Below are 17,849 nucleotides of genomic sequence, written 5' to 3' on the forward strand. Positions count from 1 at the left end.
CATGTGGCCTCAAAAGGTAGACACAGCTTTTACCTGGAGCCTTTCCACCAAATCGTGCCAAAAGACCAGTAGGTATCCACGATGCACCACCTATTAAGACACTCTGAGCTGTCCCCATTTCCTGTCAGAAGGGTGCCCACAACTATTGCTAAACCGAAGTAACAGAGTTCAAAGAATGATTATGACTTTGCCAGGTCAAGTTAATGAGCTTTATCCATTTTTCTAGGCTCTCTGGCAGCCCGCTCAAGTGCTCTTCTCCTGCAAGAGGTCTTCCCGAATTACATCGTAAGAGTTTTATAATATAGACCTTAAATACACATACTAACAATGTCTATGGTTCCCTCATACACACCTCATCCCAATTATGGTGGGCCCTGAATGCAGAGCAACAACTAGGCCAAGGTGAGAAACAAAGCATTTCTGTTTCCTGTCCTTTCATTCTCTAGAATCCTTTTCTACCTTAGAATCTCTACACAGTGTTGTCCTCTTGGGCTAAAACCAAATTTATAAACAACTCTACTTTCTTACACATAATCCAAACCTCCTCACAAATCTATCCCGTTTCCTCCCCCAAAAACTGCTCATATTTTTAACCATTTCCTTTTGAAGCCTCTCTCTGTCGTGTTTGAATCATTTAATTTCAAGCATTTACTGAATCAGTATCTAATGCAAATCAGGTGCTGGGCACTTTCATCCAAGTTTTTTCACTGAATCTTTAAAAATTTTTGTAACTTGTTATGAAAATGCTCACACATGTACAATATAGAGAAAACAGGGTAAGAAATGTAATGATCCATCTACCAGTTTCAAAAACCATCACCACACCAACCATAGTTCACCAAAACTGGACGATTTAAAAGCAAATCTCGGACATCATAATCTCATCTGTAAATACTTCAGTGTGTATCTCTAAGAGAAAAAAACTCTTTGTAGCTCTCGCAATAAGAATACCATCATCCGGCCTAAAAATCAATCAGTAACAATTCCTTAACACCAGATAACCCTGTCAGTGTTCAAATTCTCTGATTTCTTGGTTATTTTTTAATAGTAACACAATTTGATGAGGAAAGTGATGCTCACAGCATTGGTAACTTTCTGAGCCATATTATCTGGGACATGACAGACAGTCAAGTTTCTCATTTGAAGCCCTGGTCCTCTGTCTGTACAGCACAGCTGGTTTTCCATCATGTTTAGAAAAAGCTCACATATATGCTTTTAAAATGATCTTTATAAAAGTGTCCTTTTCTGAGTCCTTTAATTCCAGGTGAGTAACATTACATGTGGTTCACCGTCTGGGACCCGAGGTAGACTTTTAATTAGAGTATCATTCATTCACTGCCCAATGTCACAACCTAGGGGAAATGTAAGACACCAAGGAAATATGTGATATCTGTTGTGATCTAATATGTACTGTTACTCACACCAAGGGCTCCTCACCTGGCACTACAGTTGCAATTAAATGAGGGTAATGACAATGAGGGTGACAACAATGGGTTTCTACAAAGAGAGGCAAGGGTAGTTGTCTCTGGATAGATGAAGGATCATGGGAATTTTACAAAGAGCTTTAAACATCTTAGGAGAAAAAGCATGATCATCAAACCGCACAGGTGAATCCTGGAAAGGTAAATGAGTCGTGAGACTAAATGCCCCAGCAACTCCTTTCCAGTATCTGACACCATATGAGAGAAAAGGAATTAAAATGTAAACCATATTACCATCACAAACAATCACCTACTAGTTTCTGATGCATTTCAAAAAATACATATAATTGTAACAGATCTCTTTCCTAAGTCTTATGTAGAGATACCTTTGGGGATTTTTTCAAAAAATATAACAATGAAATAAAGAGCTGTTTGAAAATAATCTTTAAAAATTTGAGAACACAAATCAAATAAGAAACAAAATAGATTCTTTTATACTGACCTTCAAAAATATTGTTCTAAGCTCAGCTGGATCTGCTCTCTTGGTTAAAACCACCTATAAATAAACATAAAAATGTTTATATTATTAGAACAAAGCTGAGACATCAAGCTAGCAGACTGAAAGAAAATAAACTCCAGGTTAGAAATTAGTGGATTTCGTTTTTGTAGTTAGAGCACCAAATTTCCCCAGTGCATAAACTGCTCCCTGGATTTTAAATTGGACTCCTTATGTGGCTTCTAGAATGATAACAGGCTGTGCAAGAAACCAGTAAAGCTCTTAATATGTGGTCTAATGAATATCATTTTTTCCAAAAAATAAGTAGAAAAAAAGAAAAGCTGAAACAGATTTGGAATCACCTGGCATTTTTTAAACTACACACCAAAGTGACCCATACCCTTTCATAGAGGAATATTAAATATCAAAGTACAACTTGTTTGTTAACTATGCAAGAGAACATACTTCTTAAGGAAGTTAGTGAACAAGGCAAATCATATTAACAACCAAGGGAATTACTTCCCACAGTTCCGCCAGGAATACACATGAACGCCTATCTGGGCATGCCATGTGAGCTCTCCTCCTTTCCCCGACTTTTAATTTCAGAAGTCAGAAGTCTCCAAAGGTATGACTATTATTCTCCACATTCTCGAAATACAAGGGGCTACGGTTACCTTTCAAGAACAAAATTTGACAGATTAGCTCAGAATAGGTGTTGTGCTTAATTCCCCAGCCCACAAAGTCCAAAAACATTAGTGGGGAAAAAGCAAGACAAACTTGAATATGGCTACCCCAGGCTAACACAAAAGAGTCCTTATGTGGAACCAAACAGTGGGCTTATTCAGTGTCCCATCACCCAATCCTGCTGGCAAAAACCGTCATGAGACTGAATTCTCACCAAGCACAGCGTCACCCCATGATACAGCCAAGGAGGGGTTCCTGGAACCACCCTAATACCGGAGCCATGGCACTATCCACAGGGAGATTTATGCAAATTGTTCTAAATCCTTTCTGTGTGTTTGCAAAGGCTCTTCTGAGATCTTTGGACAATGTGTTCTCTGTCTCTAAATATGTAACTGCTTGAGCTTCTTGGCCTGCCACTGTCAGGAATAATTTTATTAACTAATCACTGGAATGGGAGAGGTAGTTTTTCTGAAACAAGTTGATTGGTCACCTTGTTTCCCAGAGCAAGACTGATAACTCCTTTAATTTCAGCTGAGTACTTGCAACCACCAATGCTACTTTTATCCATAAGATTTGGTAATCTTTAAAATTCTGAATTAGTGTTCTTTGGTGTTCATTTAAGGAGGAAAAAACAGAATGCTAACCAACCTAAGAATAATGATAGTGCCAACCTAAAGGTTTCAGGAGAAGATTCCCTCCTTTCAGGTTTATATTCTGAGAGAGGTAGAATAGGCCAAACACCACTGGAGAAGATGAGACAGCATAAAAACACCTCAACCCTCTTTATTTTTTATTTTTTTTTTTAACATTTATTCATTTTTGAGACATAGAGAGAGGCAGAGCATGAGCGGGGAAGGGGCAGAGAGAGAGGGAGACACTGAATCTGAAGCAGGCTCCAGGCTCTAAGCTGTCAGCACAGAGCCCGATGCAGGGCTCAAACTCATGAACTGAGAGATCATGACCTGAGCCGAAGTCGGACGCTCAACTGACTGAGCCACCCAGGCGCCCCTCAACCCTCTGAACAGCAGAGAAATACTCTCCAGTTCCACATTTCAAGACAGTCCATAAGTATTTTTTAGAAGGCATATGGTGACCCTAGGTACTTAGCTGAGTTTCCTTTTAAAAGCAAAGGTAAGTTTCCACAAAGTGAACAATTCTTGCTCCATTTGAATACCACATCCTTTAAAATCTAATTAATTCATTATGCCATGCACTTCATAAAGTCTTCCCTGGGCAGAGTGAACTTCCCCTGCCCTAAATTCCCATAGCATTCTTCCATGACTAACCCCCACATGCACATTCAGTGTTCCCCACCAGGACTACACCTCTCTGAGAGAAAGAAACAAAGCTTTCACTCTGTAACTCTGCTAAGATCTAAGGCACAGGAGAACACCATCCATACGGGAAGAAAATAACAAAGATTAGAGCAGAGATAAATGAAATAGAGACTAAAAAGACAATAGAAAACATCAATGTCACTAATAGCTGTTTCTTTGTAAAGATAAACTGACAAACCTTTAGCTAAACTCACCAAGTAAAATGACAACTCAAACAAAATCAGAAACAAAAGAGAAGACATCAACAACTGACACCACAGAAATACAAAAGATCATAAAAGACTACTATGAACAATTATAGTAATAAATGGGACATCCTAGAAGAAATGAATAAATTCAAGAAACATATTACATATTACATAAACACATTACAAACCTACCAAGACTGAATCATGATAAAATAGAAAAATCTAAAGAGATCAATACTAGTTAGGAGATTGAACCAGTAATTTAAAACTTCCAAAAAAGAAAAGTCCAGGACCAGCTAGCTTCACTAGTGAATTCTACCAACCATTAAAAGAAAAATTAATACCAATCTTTCTCCAACTCTTACAAAATATAGAAGAGGAAGCAACTCTTCCAAACTCATGGGCCCAGCATTACCTGATACCAAAATCAAACAAGGATGCCACTAGAAAAGAAAATTACAGGCTAATATCCCTGATGAACACATATGCAAAAATCCTCGACAAATATTAACAAACGAAATTCAACAGTATATCAAAAAGACCACACACCATGATCAGGTAGAATCACTTCGGCGATGTAAGGACAATTCAACATCCGCAAATCAGCTGATATGATATACCACATTAACAGAATGAAGAATAAAAATCATATTTTCATCTCAATAGACAGAAAAAACACCTGACAAAGTTCAGAATCTATTTATAATAAAAATATCTCAATAAAGTAGGTATAGAAAGAATGTATCTCAACATAATAAAAGCTATATATGGCAAGCCCACAGCCAACATCATACTCAACAATGAAAAGCTGAAAGCCTTTCCTCTGAGATCAGGAACAAGAGGAGAATGTCCACTCTTGCCACTTCTATTCAACATAGTTATTGAAAATCCTAGCCAGAGCAACTAGGCCAGAAAAAGAAATTAAAAGCATTCAAATTGTAAAGGAAGAACAAAACTGTCACTATTTGCAGATGACACAATATTATATACAGAAAACTCTAAAGTCCCCATCAAAAAACCATTAGCACTAAAAAACAAATTCAGTAAAGTTGCAGGATATAAAAATCAATACACAAAAATCTGCTGCATTTCTACACACTAATAACAAATTATTAGAAAAATAAAGAAAACAATTCCATTTACAATTGCATCAGAAGAATAAAATACCTAGGAAGAAATTTAACTAAGGCAAGTAATCTTATATTAAAACCTACAAACCATTAATGAAAAACCAGAGGGAACACAAATAAATGGAAAGATATTCTGGACCCATGGATTGGAAGAATCAATTGTTAAAATGTCCACATTATCCAAAGCAATGTACAGATTTATTACAATTCCAATTGAAATTCCAATGGCATTTTTCTTTTTTTTTCTTTTTTAAAATTTTTTTAAATGTTTATTTATTTTTGAGACAGAGAGAGGCAGAGCATGAGCAGAGGAGGGGAGAGAGAGAGACGGAGACACAGAATCCGAAGAAGGCTCCGGGCTCCGAGCTGTCAGCGTAGAGCCCGACGCGGGGCTCGAACTCACAAGCTGTGAGATCGCGACCAGAGCTGAAGTCAGACGCCCAACCGACCGAGCCACCCAGGCGCCCCCCAATGGCATTTTTCAATCCTATCATTTGTATGCGACCACCAAGAACAAACACACACACACACACACACACACACACACACACACACACACCCCACAAAAAGCAAATAGTCAAAGCAATCTGGAGAAAAAAGAACAAAGCTGGAGGCATCATACTTCCTGATTTCAAACCATATCACAAAGCTATAGTGAGTAAAACAGTGTGGTACTGGCATAAAAATAGATGCATCAGTGAAACAAAATAGAGAGCCCAGAAACAAACCCAGCCATATATGATCAATTAATTTATAACAAAGCAGCTAAAAAGAGATAATGAAGAAAGCATAGTCTCTTCAATAAATGGTTTTGAGAAAACTAGAAAACTGCATGTAACAGAATGAAACTGGACCATTATCTTACATCATGTACAAAAATTAACTCAAAATGGATTAAAGACTTAATGAACCTAACACCTGAAACCATAAAATCCCCAGAAGGAAACACAGGTGGTAAACCCTTTGACACAGGTCTTGGCAATGAGTTTTGTTTTGTTTTACTATCACACCAAAAGCAAAAGCAACAAAAGCAGAAATAAGTTGAGTGGGACTACATCAGACTAAAAAGCTTGTGCACAGCAAGGAAACCATCAACAGAATGAAAAAGCAACCTACTGAATGGGAGAGAGTACTTGCAAACATGTATTTGATAGAGGCTAATATCCAAAATATATAAAGAACTACAACTAAATAACATAAAAACAAACAATCCAATTAAAAAATGGGTAGAAGATTTTCCCAGAGATCAAAACTACAACGAGATATTACCTTACACCTGTTAGGCTGGATATTATCAAAAAGATAAGATATAACAAGTATTGGCAAGGATGTAGAGAAAAGGAAACCCCACACACTGCTGGTGAGAATGTAAACTGGTGCAGCCACTGTGGAAAACAGTACAGAGTTCCTCAAAAAATTAAAAACAGAACTATTCCACTTTGGGGCATTTATCTGAAAAAAATGAAAACACTAACTTAAAAAGGTATTTGCACCCACAGGTTCACTGCACCATTATTTACAATAGCCAAGACACAAAAACAACCTAACTGTCCATCCATGGATGAAAGGATAAAGAAACTGTAAGATAGATATTAAAAAAATCCATATAGGGACCCAACAATTCTAAGTCATGTCATCTAATGTGCATAGAACATTTTATATTTTCAATGTAAGACCATTACCTCACTGGATCCCCACAGCAAAATCTGAGACGTGGAGAGTACATAATATTGGCCCCACTTTACAGAAGAAGAAACTAATACTCAGAGAGAGTCAATTTTTTCCCCAAAAGTCAGATTTGTCACTAATTCATACTTGCATTTCTAAGTGTTGTCTGAGCTGGGATCAGATCCCAAATCTTCCATCCCCTACTGTATTGGTCTTTCCACTGAGTCACATTGCAGGAAGCTTCAAACAGACCATAACTTATGTTAACCATTAACAAAATACATGCCTAGAAATCAAGAATCTCCCAGTTTCTCCTAATACCACCAATTTATAGTGTCCATCCAGTGATTAAGAATATGGCTTTAGTGTCAGGCCACCTATGATTGGGGATCAAGTGTGACCTCTAAAGTCACTAACTGTGTGACCTTGAGCTACATCCCTGATCTCTTAGCCTCACTTTCTTCATCTGCAAAATGGAAGTCCTGGATGGTTGAAAGAGTGATAAGAGAAAATTACATAAAGTGCTTAGTACCAAAAAGGACACAGAGTTAAAGCACTAAACGTGTGGAATCTATTATTCATATTCTTATGGAAAGGTGTTTATATTCAACCATGCTTACTCTTGAAGTGATGGCTCATAACTTGAGAAGGAAAAAATTAAGGAAGGAGGGGAAAAGAACTCATGGATCTTCAAGAACACTCACCAAACCACTAAACATAGAGGTTTTGCTAACTCACCTCCTCTGCTAGCTTAGCCCCAACCAATGCTACTTCTTGAGACTAGATTCAAAGTTAGATACACCATGGAATTTCCCAGAGGCCCACTGAAATATGTATTAGGTCCTGCATACACTGTACTGAAGCACAAAGTAACTATGGCTCAACAGGTGATGGATTCCGAAAAAAATTTTGCCAGCTTCCTGGGTCTCCTCACCTCTGCACTAATCCCATCTATTTCCCCAGTGTTGTGGGGCTATTCAGAATTCCCAGTTCTACTTCTACCTCCCATCTTATCTTCTTGTTTTGGTATCATGGGCAGTCAAGGAAGAACTTACACAGCTTTATTCAAGACCACAGAAAGTTAGAGCTAGAAGTACCAGTGTGCTGAAGGTGTACTGAGATGGAGCCTACCTGGTGGCAAAATCAATACCCAGAAAGTTCTAGGAGCTGGAAAAGGGGAACTCTAGAAATGTAGTCTCCCTTTTTAAGCCAACTCAAACAGCTGCCCAGCATGCACACTCTGCATCACTTTAACAAGCCTGTTGAAGATTCATCAAACTTGAGATTGTTTCCAGAAGGCTGAATTTCATTGTTAGGTATTTTTTTTCTTATACTAACAGCATGTAAATATTTACAGCTACTGTTCTTATAATCTAATTACCTGATTTGATCATCATTCTTCTGAATTTGCATTTGTAAGAACAGATTTCACCATTAAACAAAAATTTTGTAGCAAGTATTTTAAATAAAGGAACTAGTTTTCAAACATAGTTAGGAAAATAACCAAGGAGGTGAAGGGTTCTTGGCAGATACTATGAAATATCACCATTTGCTACTTAAATCAATACAATAGAGAATTTTGTATTGTAGCAGCTAACTTTCATAAATAGCCAAGCCTGGGGGGGGGGGAGGGGGCGGGAAAAAGGAGGGGGTTAAAACTGAAAAAAACTATGCATTGTATATTTTTTCCACAAAATGGGAAAGGTTTACCTTTATTGAACTTTAGTATGGAAATTTCAGATCAATTCTATGAATCAACATTCCATGGGGCAAAGTTTGAGGACCACTGAATATGTAAAATTTTTGACAGGACACACATTAGATACAATAGCTTACACAGGCTGTCAATAACACTTGCGAAACAGATACATGAATTAGGTGCATCCTAGATATAAAAAAAAATAAATAAATAACAATAACATAACTTCAAATGACCGGTTTTGAAAAGGCGGGGACAGGAAACATGGCAAGGAGGACCAGAAAGATACCTTACAGGACAAATAAATTCACTCTCATTTTAATATGAGTCCAAGCAGCCAAAAAAAGGAAAACACCAGGCAAGATTTTCCTACACGTAAGAATGTTTTTTTTTAAGTGGCTTTCTAATACTGAAATCAAGCCACAGTTGTAGGCTCATTAACAAATCGCAGTGGTACAGAATTGTGTGCCCCAGTTTGCAAGGTCTGAGGGCAGCGGGGAAGAACATAAGAAAACCTACACAGAATAAGGGATACTAACTTGAAGAAGGAAATGTAAAGAAAAGAAAAGCTTTCCTCTTCCAGTGAAAAGCTCTAGAGATGTAAGATCGTGACCTCCTCAAATGTCCACATCCCCAACTCCAGCAAAGAACAGAAACTAAGCAGATGCTCCAAAAATGTTGACTAAGGAAGAAAGTCTTCCAGGCAAGTAGAAATCAAATCCAGTCAATGAAAATAGATACCTTCCTCTAGGCTGCTGGTGCTCAAAGTGTGGGCACCGGACCATCAGCCTCCAGTGGGACCATTTAGAAATGCAAATGATCACACCTTACCCCAGATCTACAAATCAGAAATTCTAAGGGTGGGGCCATCAATTCACAGTTTAACAAGTCCTCCTGATGATGATGCTGATGCTGTTAAAGCTTTAGGGGTGTCTGGGTGGCTCAGTCGGTTAAGCATCCCACTTCACCTCTGGTCATGATCTCGTGGTTTCTGAGTTTGAACCCCACGTCGGGCTCTGTGCTGACAGCTCAGAGACTAGAGCCTGCTTCAGATTCTGTGTCCCCCTCTCTCTGCCCATCCCCCGCTCACACTCTGTGTGTATCTCTCTAAGATCAACAAACAATAAAAAAGAAATTAAAAAAAAGAACCACAGCTTTAGCTAATGTCCAATTCATAGTTTGGTTAGGACTGCGGTTCTCAGTCCCAGCTGTACATTCAAGTCTCCTGAGGGACTTCTGGGTTTTATCAATGTCCAGGCCTATCGAATTAGGCTGCAGGGGCTAATCCAAGCAGAATCTCTAAAATGGGTACCTTGAAAGCTCCATCACGAGATGATAATGTGGGGCTCGGTTGAGAACTACCGAGCTAGGGCCCAAGATCTCAACTTCATCTTGCACAACCAGGCCTTCAGTCAGCCCTCCCAAACCTAAAAGGTCTGAAAGCCAAGGCAAGCACAGGTTTACCCGGAAAATTCTACTGTCATGAAGTAATTATTTACCTTAGATATGAAATAAAAACCAGAAGAGGCAGCTCATCAAAAGTGAGCTAGTCCCTGTGTAAGCATGGGAGTGCATGTAGTGACAAGCAGCAAAAGGAGGTGGAGGGAGAAACGTTCCTTTCTGGTCTTTTGAATCAGAGGAAGTAAGCGTCATGGGTGGACCTGAATCCCAAGGGAAAGCAATACTAGGGTGTGGCCTAAGAATTGAGAAACTGGGGCCAACTCTTCTTCCCCTCTATCTTCCTGAACTGAATCACCACACATCTTCATGTACTGTACAGACTGGAAAGGTGAAAACTACATTTCCCAGACTCCCTTGCAGCTACGTGGCCTAAGTGCTGTCAATCAGGTGAAGCTGGAGGAGATTGGGAAGCAAAATTCTGGAAAGCAAAGATTTGGAAGTTGGGGGCCATGCTTCTGCTGTTTCTGCCAGCAACATCATGGCTACAAGTGTCTGATTTCCCTGTGGCAACCTCCTTCCTACCCATGTCAGTGGCAGGATGTTTCTGGACACTCCCCTTCTGGCAGGCCACTTCATGACTGCTCCCTTGGTGGCCTGCTCTGCTGTGCCTGGGAGGCACTCTTGAAAGCTCAACCTGAAGTCTGTTTCTTCACCTTCCCAACAAATTCTGTAAGCCATTTAATACCCTGTAATAAATCTCCTTCTGCTTAAACCAGCTAGAGTGGATTCTGCTGTTCTCTGTAAGTGAACCTTGACTGATACAATCAGTAATTGCAAAGAAAGTTTGGAATTCCCCAAAACCACAGTTACCATTAACTTGAAAAGAAGAAAGAATGAGGTGTCTCATCAAAGGTAAGAAAAGTTATTTTTCATTGAATTCACTAAGTCCCTCATTCCTCACCCTACAGTTTCCCTAAGTTCTAATAAAGGAAGAGCAGTGATTATGAAAAAGTTACTGAAATATAAACAAGTATACAGGCAAGATGCCTTGTTAAGCATGCTTCAAACCACAACCTTTCTGTGTCATCAACCCTCAAAAGTTCATATCACTCAACAGGAGACTTATAAGGCAGCAGATACCACAAATGTTAACCCGCCAGGTAATTACACAAACGGGTCATTTCAGGGGTGCTGGAGATGTTTATCAGAAGGATTCAGTAGCCTGTGAAGTGTGTTGGATTTAACTCTGCACTGTTGTAGACAAATATTAAACAATGATAAAGCCATCATCATTACAATTCTGTATTAAGAAACAGAGTACAACTGTTAAGAAATGAATGGTGGTATTTTAGCTGTGTGCTGTTATGCTAAAATTACTTTCAACACACTAATTTTAGATTTTATTATTATTGTTATTCAGCTAAAGTTAGCATTCCAGTAAATGTTCCCAAGAGTCAAAAATTTGACTATGAGTCTTTTCTAAAATAGATCTATTTCTGTTTATATTTTCAACTCTTTCTGGAGACAGAGGTGTTTGCTCACTGTGACATAATCAAACATCACCAGGTTCAGGGTAAAGATTTGGGTTCCAGTGTATTGCTAACCTGGTGACCCTGGACAAGTCAGTTAACGTCTCCAAGTTAGTTTCCTCATCTATAAAATGGGTGAAGTGACAAATCTACTTATCTATTTCAGAAAGTTACCTGAAGGACCAATTAGAACCCAAGCCAAGAACCAGTGTCAGTGTAGGAAAAACCTGTCACTGTAAATGACAAACCACTGGAGGCTCAGTGTGGACAAGACAGAGATTTAAAAACTGTAAAGGGACTCAGCCATAGGGGGTTCTCCATATTTGTGACCTGAAACTCCATATTTACCTCCTGAAACTCAACCTGTTTCTGACAGTGAATAAAGGAGAAAACTCATTTTGCACTTCTAGGAGGAGGAGAGAAAACGGAACCATTCTGAAAGGCATCCAAGCATTCTGTTCTTTATAACAAAATCTATACTCGGGAGAAATTATTTAGTAAGAGCCTAACCTGCTGGGGTATTATCAGAGCCTAGCTTACCATTGGGAAGGTAAATACCCTATTCCAGGCACCTCTAGCCATTCTCTCCCACCTAAGAGGAGAGAAAAAAAAAAAACAAAACTGAGAAACACTTGTGAAGTACACTAGCCAGAACCACAGGCTCTCTAATAGGCAGAGACCTAATAACAGGCCTACAGAACACTTCCTCTGCCTTTACCGCTGCTGCCCTTCCCCCCGTGCCACTACCAAAGGCCTATTTGCAGCACTTCCTTTTATCCAGTACATCACGTCTGACTATCAAGAAAAAGTTACAAGCATAGCAAATGGCAAAAAAACAAAACAAAACAAAACAAAACAATCTGAGGAAACAATTTGAGTAAACAGAGCATCAAAACCAGCATCAAATATGGCAAGAATGTTGAAATTATCAAAATAGGAATATAAAACAACTGTGATTAATATGCTAAAGGCTCTAATGGATAAAGTAAACAGCATGCAAGGACAAGTCAGCAATGTAAGCAGAAAAGTGGAAATGCTAAGGAAGAACCAAAAGAAATGCCAGAAATCAAAAACACTGTAAGCGTAATAAAGAATGCTTTCGATGGACTTATTAGTAGATTGGACAGGACTGAAGGGAGAATCTCTGAGTTTGAGGACATCTCAATAGAAATCTCCAAAACTGAAAGCAAAGAGAAAAAGGAACTGGGGGGGGGGGGGGGAACGGAGTGGACTCCAGAACAACTACAGAAAGTATAATATACATATAACAGGAAAACCGGAAGGAGAAGAAAGAAAGAACAGAAGAAATTACTTGAAATAATAATGACTGAGAACTTCCTCCAAACCAATGTCAGACACAAAACCACAAACCATGAAGACAGAAAACACCAAGCAAGATAATCAAAATTACTTTAAAACATCAATGGTCTAAAAGCACCAATTAAAAGACAGAGCTTGTAAGATGTATCAAAAAATAAGACCCAATTATTTGCTATCTACAAAAAACACACTGTAAATATAAAAACTTACAGATTAAAAGTAAATGAATGGAGAAAGATATGCCACAAACATATTAATCAAAAGACAGCAGAAGTAACTATATTAACTTCTGCCAGAGCCCATTTTGAAGCAAAATAGTTATAAGGGATAAAGAAGGACATTACAGAAAGACAAAAGGGTCAATTTTCCAACAAGATTATTACCAATCTTTAATGGAATACAATAGATAGCCTAGGAATAGATCTACATAAACACAGGCAACTGATCTGACAACAGAGCAAAGACAGCCTCTTCAACAAATGGTGCTGAACATCTAAACATCCACATGCAAAAAAAAAAAAAAAAGACTCTAGATACAGACCTTACACCTTTCACAAAAACTAACTTAGAATGGATTACAGACCTAAATGTAAAACTCCTAGAAGATAACACAGGAGCAAACTTGGATGGCCTTGGGCTCCGCTCAGGTGTTTGTAGATGCAACAACAAAGGCATGGCCCATGAAAGAAAGAATTGAGTAGCTGGACTTCATCACAATAGAAATGTCTGCTCTGCAAAAGACAGTCAAGAAACTGAGAAGATAAACAAAAGACTGTGATAAAATATTTGCAATAGAACAGCCAATTAAGGACCTCTATCCAAAATACACAAAGAACTCTTAAAATTCAACAGTAAGAAAAAAAAAGAACCCAAAGAAAAAATGGGCCAAAGACCTTAACAAAACCATCAAGAAAGATGTACAGATAGCAAGTAAACATATAAAAAGAGGTTCCACATTATCTGCCATCAGGGAAATACAAATTAAAACACCAAGATGTTAGAACTGACAAAATCCAGAACATGGACAACACCAAATGCTGGTGAGGATGTGCAGCCAAAGGAACTCTCATCGATTACAGACAGGAATGCAAAATGGTACAGCATTTGGAAGACGGATCGGCAGTTTCTTAAAAAATTGAAATATTCTTACCATACGACCCAGGAATCGAAAACTTACACATGAATGTTTAATAATTACAGCAGTCCCATTTCTAATTACTGAAAACTGAAAGCAACCAAGGTATACTTCGTGAATGGATAAACTGTGGCACATCCAGATATTGGAATATTATTTGGCACTAAAAAAAATGAGCTATTAGGCCATGAAAAGACACGAAAGGGAACTTAAATGCATATTACTGAGTGAAAGAAGCCAATCTGATTAGGCTACATACTGTACGACTTCAACTATAAGATATTCTAAAAAAGGCAAAAAGTATGACAATAGTAACAAGATGAGTGGTTGCTAGAGGTTAGGGAGTAGGGAAGGAGAACAGTTAGAGCACAGAGGATTTTTAGAGCAGTGAAAATACTGTGTATGATACTACAATGATGGATACGTATCATTACACAATTTGTCCAAACCCATAGAACGTATACTGCCAAGAGTCAACCCTAATGTAAACCAGGGACTTTAATGATAATGATGTGTCAGTGTAGGTTCATCAACTGTAATGCACGTACCACTCTGAAGAAAGCTAATGGGGAAGACTATGCATGTGTAAGCACAGGTAGTATATAAGAATTCTCTGAACCTTCCTTTTAACTTTGCTGTGAACCTAAAACTATTCAAAAATACTAAGTCTTAAAAAAAAAAAAAATCATGAGTGGCCAGGACAATGAAGATGAGCCTAAGTAGGCTGAGTCACTAGGCACCCACCTCTATAATCTCCCTTTCTTTTCAAAGAACCTTTGAAGCAGGTGGGAATTTCTTCTTTTATAGCTGAGAAAAATGCAGGTCAAACAGGTTGATCTACCCTAAGCCCCATGCCTTTTCCACAGGGCCACAACCCAGGCAGTCAGGTTGCCTTAAACCAGAGTTTCTCAACCTTGGCCCTATTGACAGTTTGGATCAGATCATTCTTTGTTATAGGGGGCTATCAGATGCACTGTAGGATGTTTAGCAACATCCCTTGCCATGACTCTTTAGATGCCAGTAGCAACCTCCTCCCCCTCCTCCCCCCCTGCCACCGGGGATGTGACAACCAAAAATGTGTCCAGACCTTGCCAAATATGCACTGGGGGCAAAACTACCCCACCCTGATTTGAGACCATTGCCTTAGATGGTGCTGTTCATTCATGCAATGCAATCGCCTCTGGGAAGCATACCATGTACCAGGCCCAGCGCCAGGCACTGAGGAGACAATGCCAAATAAACCAGAGACCCTGCCCCACGAGGGAAATGACAGGCTTACCAATGAGTGCTTGGTACAATGTGGGTGGAGATACGTGCTATCACAAATTAGAGTGGTGACAGAACTAAGATCATCATTCTGCTGGAGTTGGGGGTTGCAGAGGTAAAAGTCTTTGGAGCTGGATTGTTCATTATTGATTATAGTAATGAACACTTATCAGCTAACTGTTATTGAGTCCTTAACTCTATGCTAGGCATGATGCTAGAAGGCTTCACATCTGACCTCATTTAAACATCACTAAAACTAAGGTGAAGAGTCATTAACATCACCATTTTTCACATAAGGAAATTGAGGATATAAGACTCTTACTCTTAAGTGAGTAGTAGTAGTAAATCACAGAGTCAAAAATGACCCAAGAGGCCAGGTTGTTTTGACACTAATTTTAATACCGGGAGGATGTGCCAAGAATTTGGCAAGCCAGGATGGGGACCTGAAGCTATCCTTATGAAGGGTACTTCTGGACAACACTGTAGGTGAAAGTAATTCAAATTAAAGTCTTTTAAGGGGCATCTGGCTGGCTCAGTGGGTTAAGCATCTGACTTTGGCTCAGGTCATGATCTCACAGTTCATGAGTTCAAGTTCCGCCTTGGGTAAACATGAGTTCTGTTTCTCTCTTTTCCTCTCCCTCTCTCTGCCCCTCATGGGATTCTCTCTCTCTCTGTCTCTCTCTCTCTCTTCCTGCCCCTCACTCACTTGTGCCTTCTCTCTCAAAAAAAAGTATTTTTAATTTGGCATTATGATACATAAGTGCCCATGGTTCAGTAGAAGGCAGACCTGCCTAATGTAGAATATTATTCTCCAGTATTACAGGTTGAACTCAGTCTTAATTTTTTTAAAGCATCAAGGTTACAGTATAATTAGGAACCAGCTGCAATTGTAATTACAGCTCCCAATATAATTTGTTACATATTAGCAAGTGTCAAATTACTACTGCTCCTTAAATGAATAAAAACTGATTGTGCTGTTCTGAAGACTGGGATGTATGTTCTTGATGGGGAACAAAGGAATATAAAAAGTATATGACATATTTATAAAGTGCTGAAAGGTTCTACTTAGGAGATTACAAGTTGCTGGAGCCCAGATAATGCCAGAGAAAGTTAAAATGGCTTCTGCAAGAGAATAGCGAACTTAATAAATGCAGAGGAAGGGAAAGCAGCAAATCAAAAGGACAATAGAAAAGTTGCTTCCACTAAATAATACCTTACTTGTTCAAAATTCCTCTGTGCATCAACATCATAGAACTGAAGAAATATCAAGAACCCAGCAGGAAGCCAAAAGAAAAAGAAATAGGAGCCCTCTGCACAGCCAGGATTCGCATCCTCAAGACTGCACAAAATTTCACTCACATGAGCCCTCCTCTGCTCTCTCCCACAGTCTGCTGACTTGCAATGTTACTCTGAGCAACTTCTCTGATTCCAAACCCACAGCTCACGCTTCTGTAAAGCTTACTATGTCCCAGGCCTGGCTCTGAGCTTCACAAACATGAGCACATTGACCCAGTAAAGAAATACAACTATGCCCCTTTTCATAAATGAGGAAAACGAGGTACAAATAGAGTAACTTGCCCAGAGTCATACTTTGAACACAGAGTCCAGGATTTCAACCATTATGTTATACTGGCTTTCAGAAGAAAAAAGAGAGAAGACAAGATCGAAAGAGCAAGAGAACCTAGACATTAAGAAATATTAAGACACATCAACCAATTGCAATGCCTGGGCCTTCTTTAGGTAACAATAAAAAAAACTATTTAAGAAATTATTAAGAAAGGGGGAAATGTATAAAACATGTACAGAACAGATATTTGATCATATTGAAGAATCACCGAATTTTTTTAGGTATGATAGTATTTTGGTTGTTCATTTAAAAAATCTGTTTTAGAGATAAACACTGATATTTACATATACAATATGTTGGGGATTTGCTTTGAAAACACCAGGGGGATGGATGGAAGAGAGACAGTGATATAAATGCAACAGTATTGGCCATAAGCTGATAATTCCTGAAACTGACTAGATAGGAACATGGGGGGTTCATTATATTCTTCTATATTTTTTTTGCACATTCTGGAAAATTTAAAAATGCTGCAGTTCTTCAAGACCTAAGTCAAATGCCAATTCTTCTGGGAAGATTTTCCAGATTGTCCAACCAGATTTCCCTCACAGAATGCTATCTGCCCCTATTTTATGGGCTTTGCAAATGGACATTTAAATTCTCACCCTATCACTAACCAGCAATGTGACTTCCTGTGTTATCCGTGAGTGTGGAGGAGACAGGGGAAGGAAGGACTGAATGAAAGTGGTGGATGCTGGGGGAGAATCTAACAGTGCCTTGGTTCCCAGTTACTGACACCGTTTCCATGTTCCCAGCGGCAGAGCTGACTGAGTCATTGGAAGGCAGCTGAGCCCCAAGGGAGGCTCTCTTGGCTTTCTGAACTGACGGTATTTTCCCTTTAGAACCTAAGCCAGCAGAAGGTCTGGCCTGGGCTGGCAGCAGGTCATGCCAGCTGGTGATGTGGCACTAGTGAAAGTTCGTGACCCCCTGGGGTTGAACAACAACAACAAA

At 39.0% G+C, this 17,849-nt stretch overlaps 1 protein-coding gene across 3 annotated transcripts in view; it reads right to left on the reverse strand.

The window, feature by feature from the left end:
• SLC25A13 (solute carrier family 25 member 13) overlaps positions 1 to 17,849 on the reverse strand; it is a 185,461-nt gene that overhangs the window by 152,738 nt on the left and 14,874 nt on the right. For all 3 annotated transcript variants that reach the window (XM_043588929.1, XM_043588930.1, XM_043588932.1), the window contains one exon: positions 1,924 to 1,977. In XM_043588929.1, coding sequence (XP_043444864.1) covers positions 1,924 to 1,977 — 54 coding nt within the window. The remainder of the gene's footprint in view (positions 1 to 1,923; positions 1,978 to 17,849) is intronic.

The sequence above is a fragment of the Prionailurus bengalensis genome, chromosome A2, assembly GCF_016509475.1.
Source record: "Prionailurus bengalensis isolate Pbe53 chromosome A2, Fcat_Pben_1.1_paternal_pri, whole genome shotgun sequence".
Taxonomy (NCBI): Eukaryota; Metazoa; Chordata; class Mammalia; order Carnivora; family Felidae; genus Prionailurus; species Prionailurus bengalensis.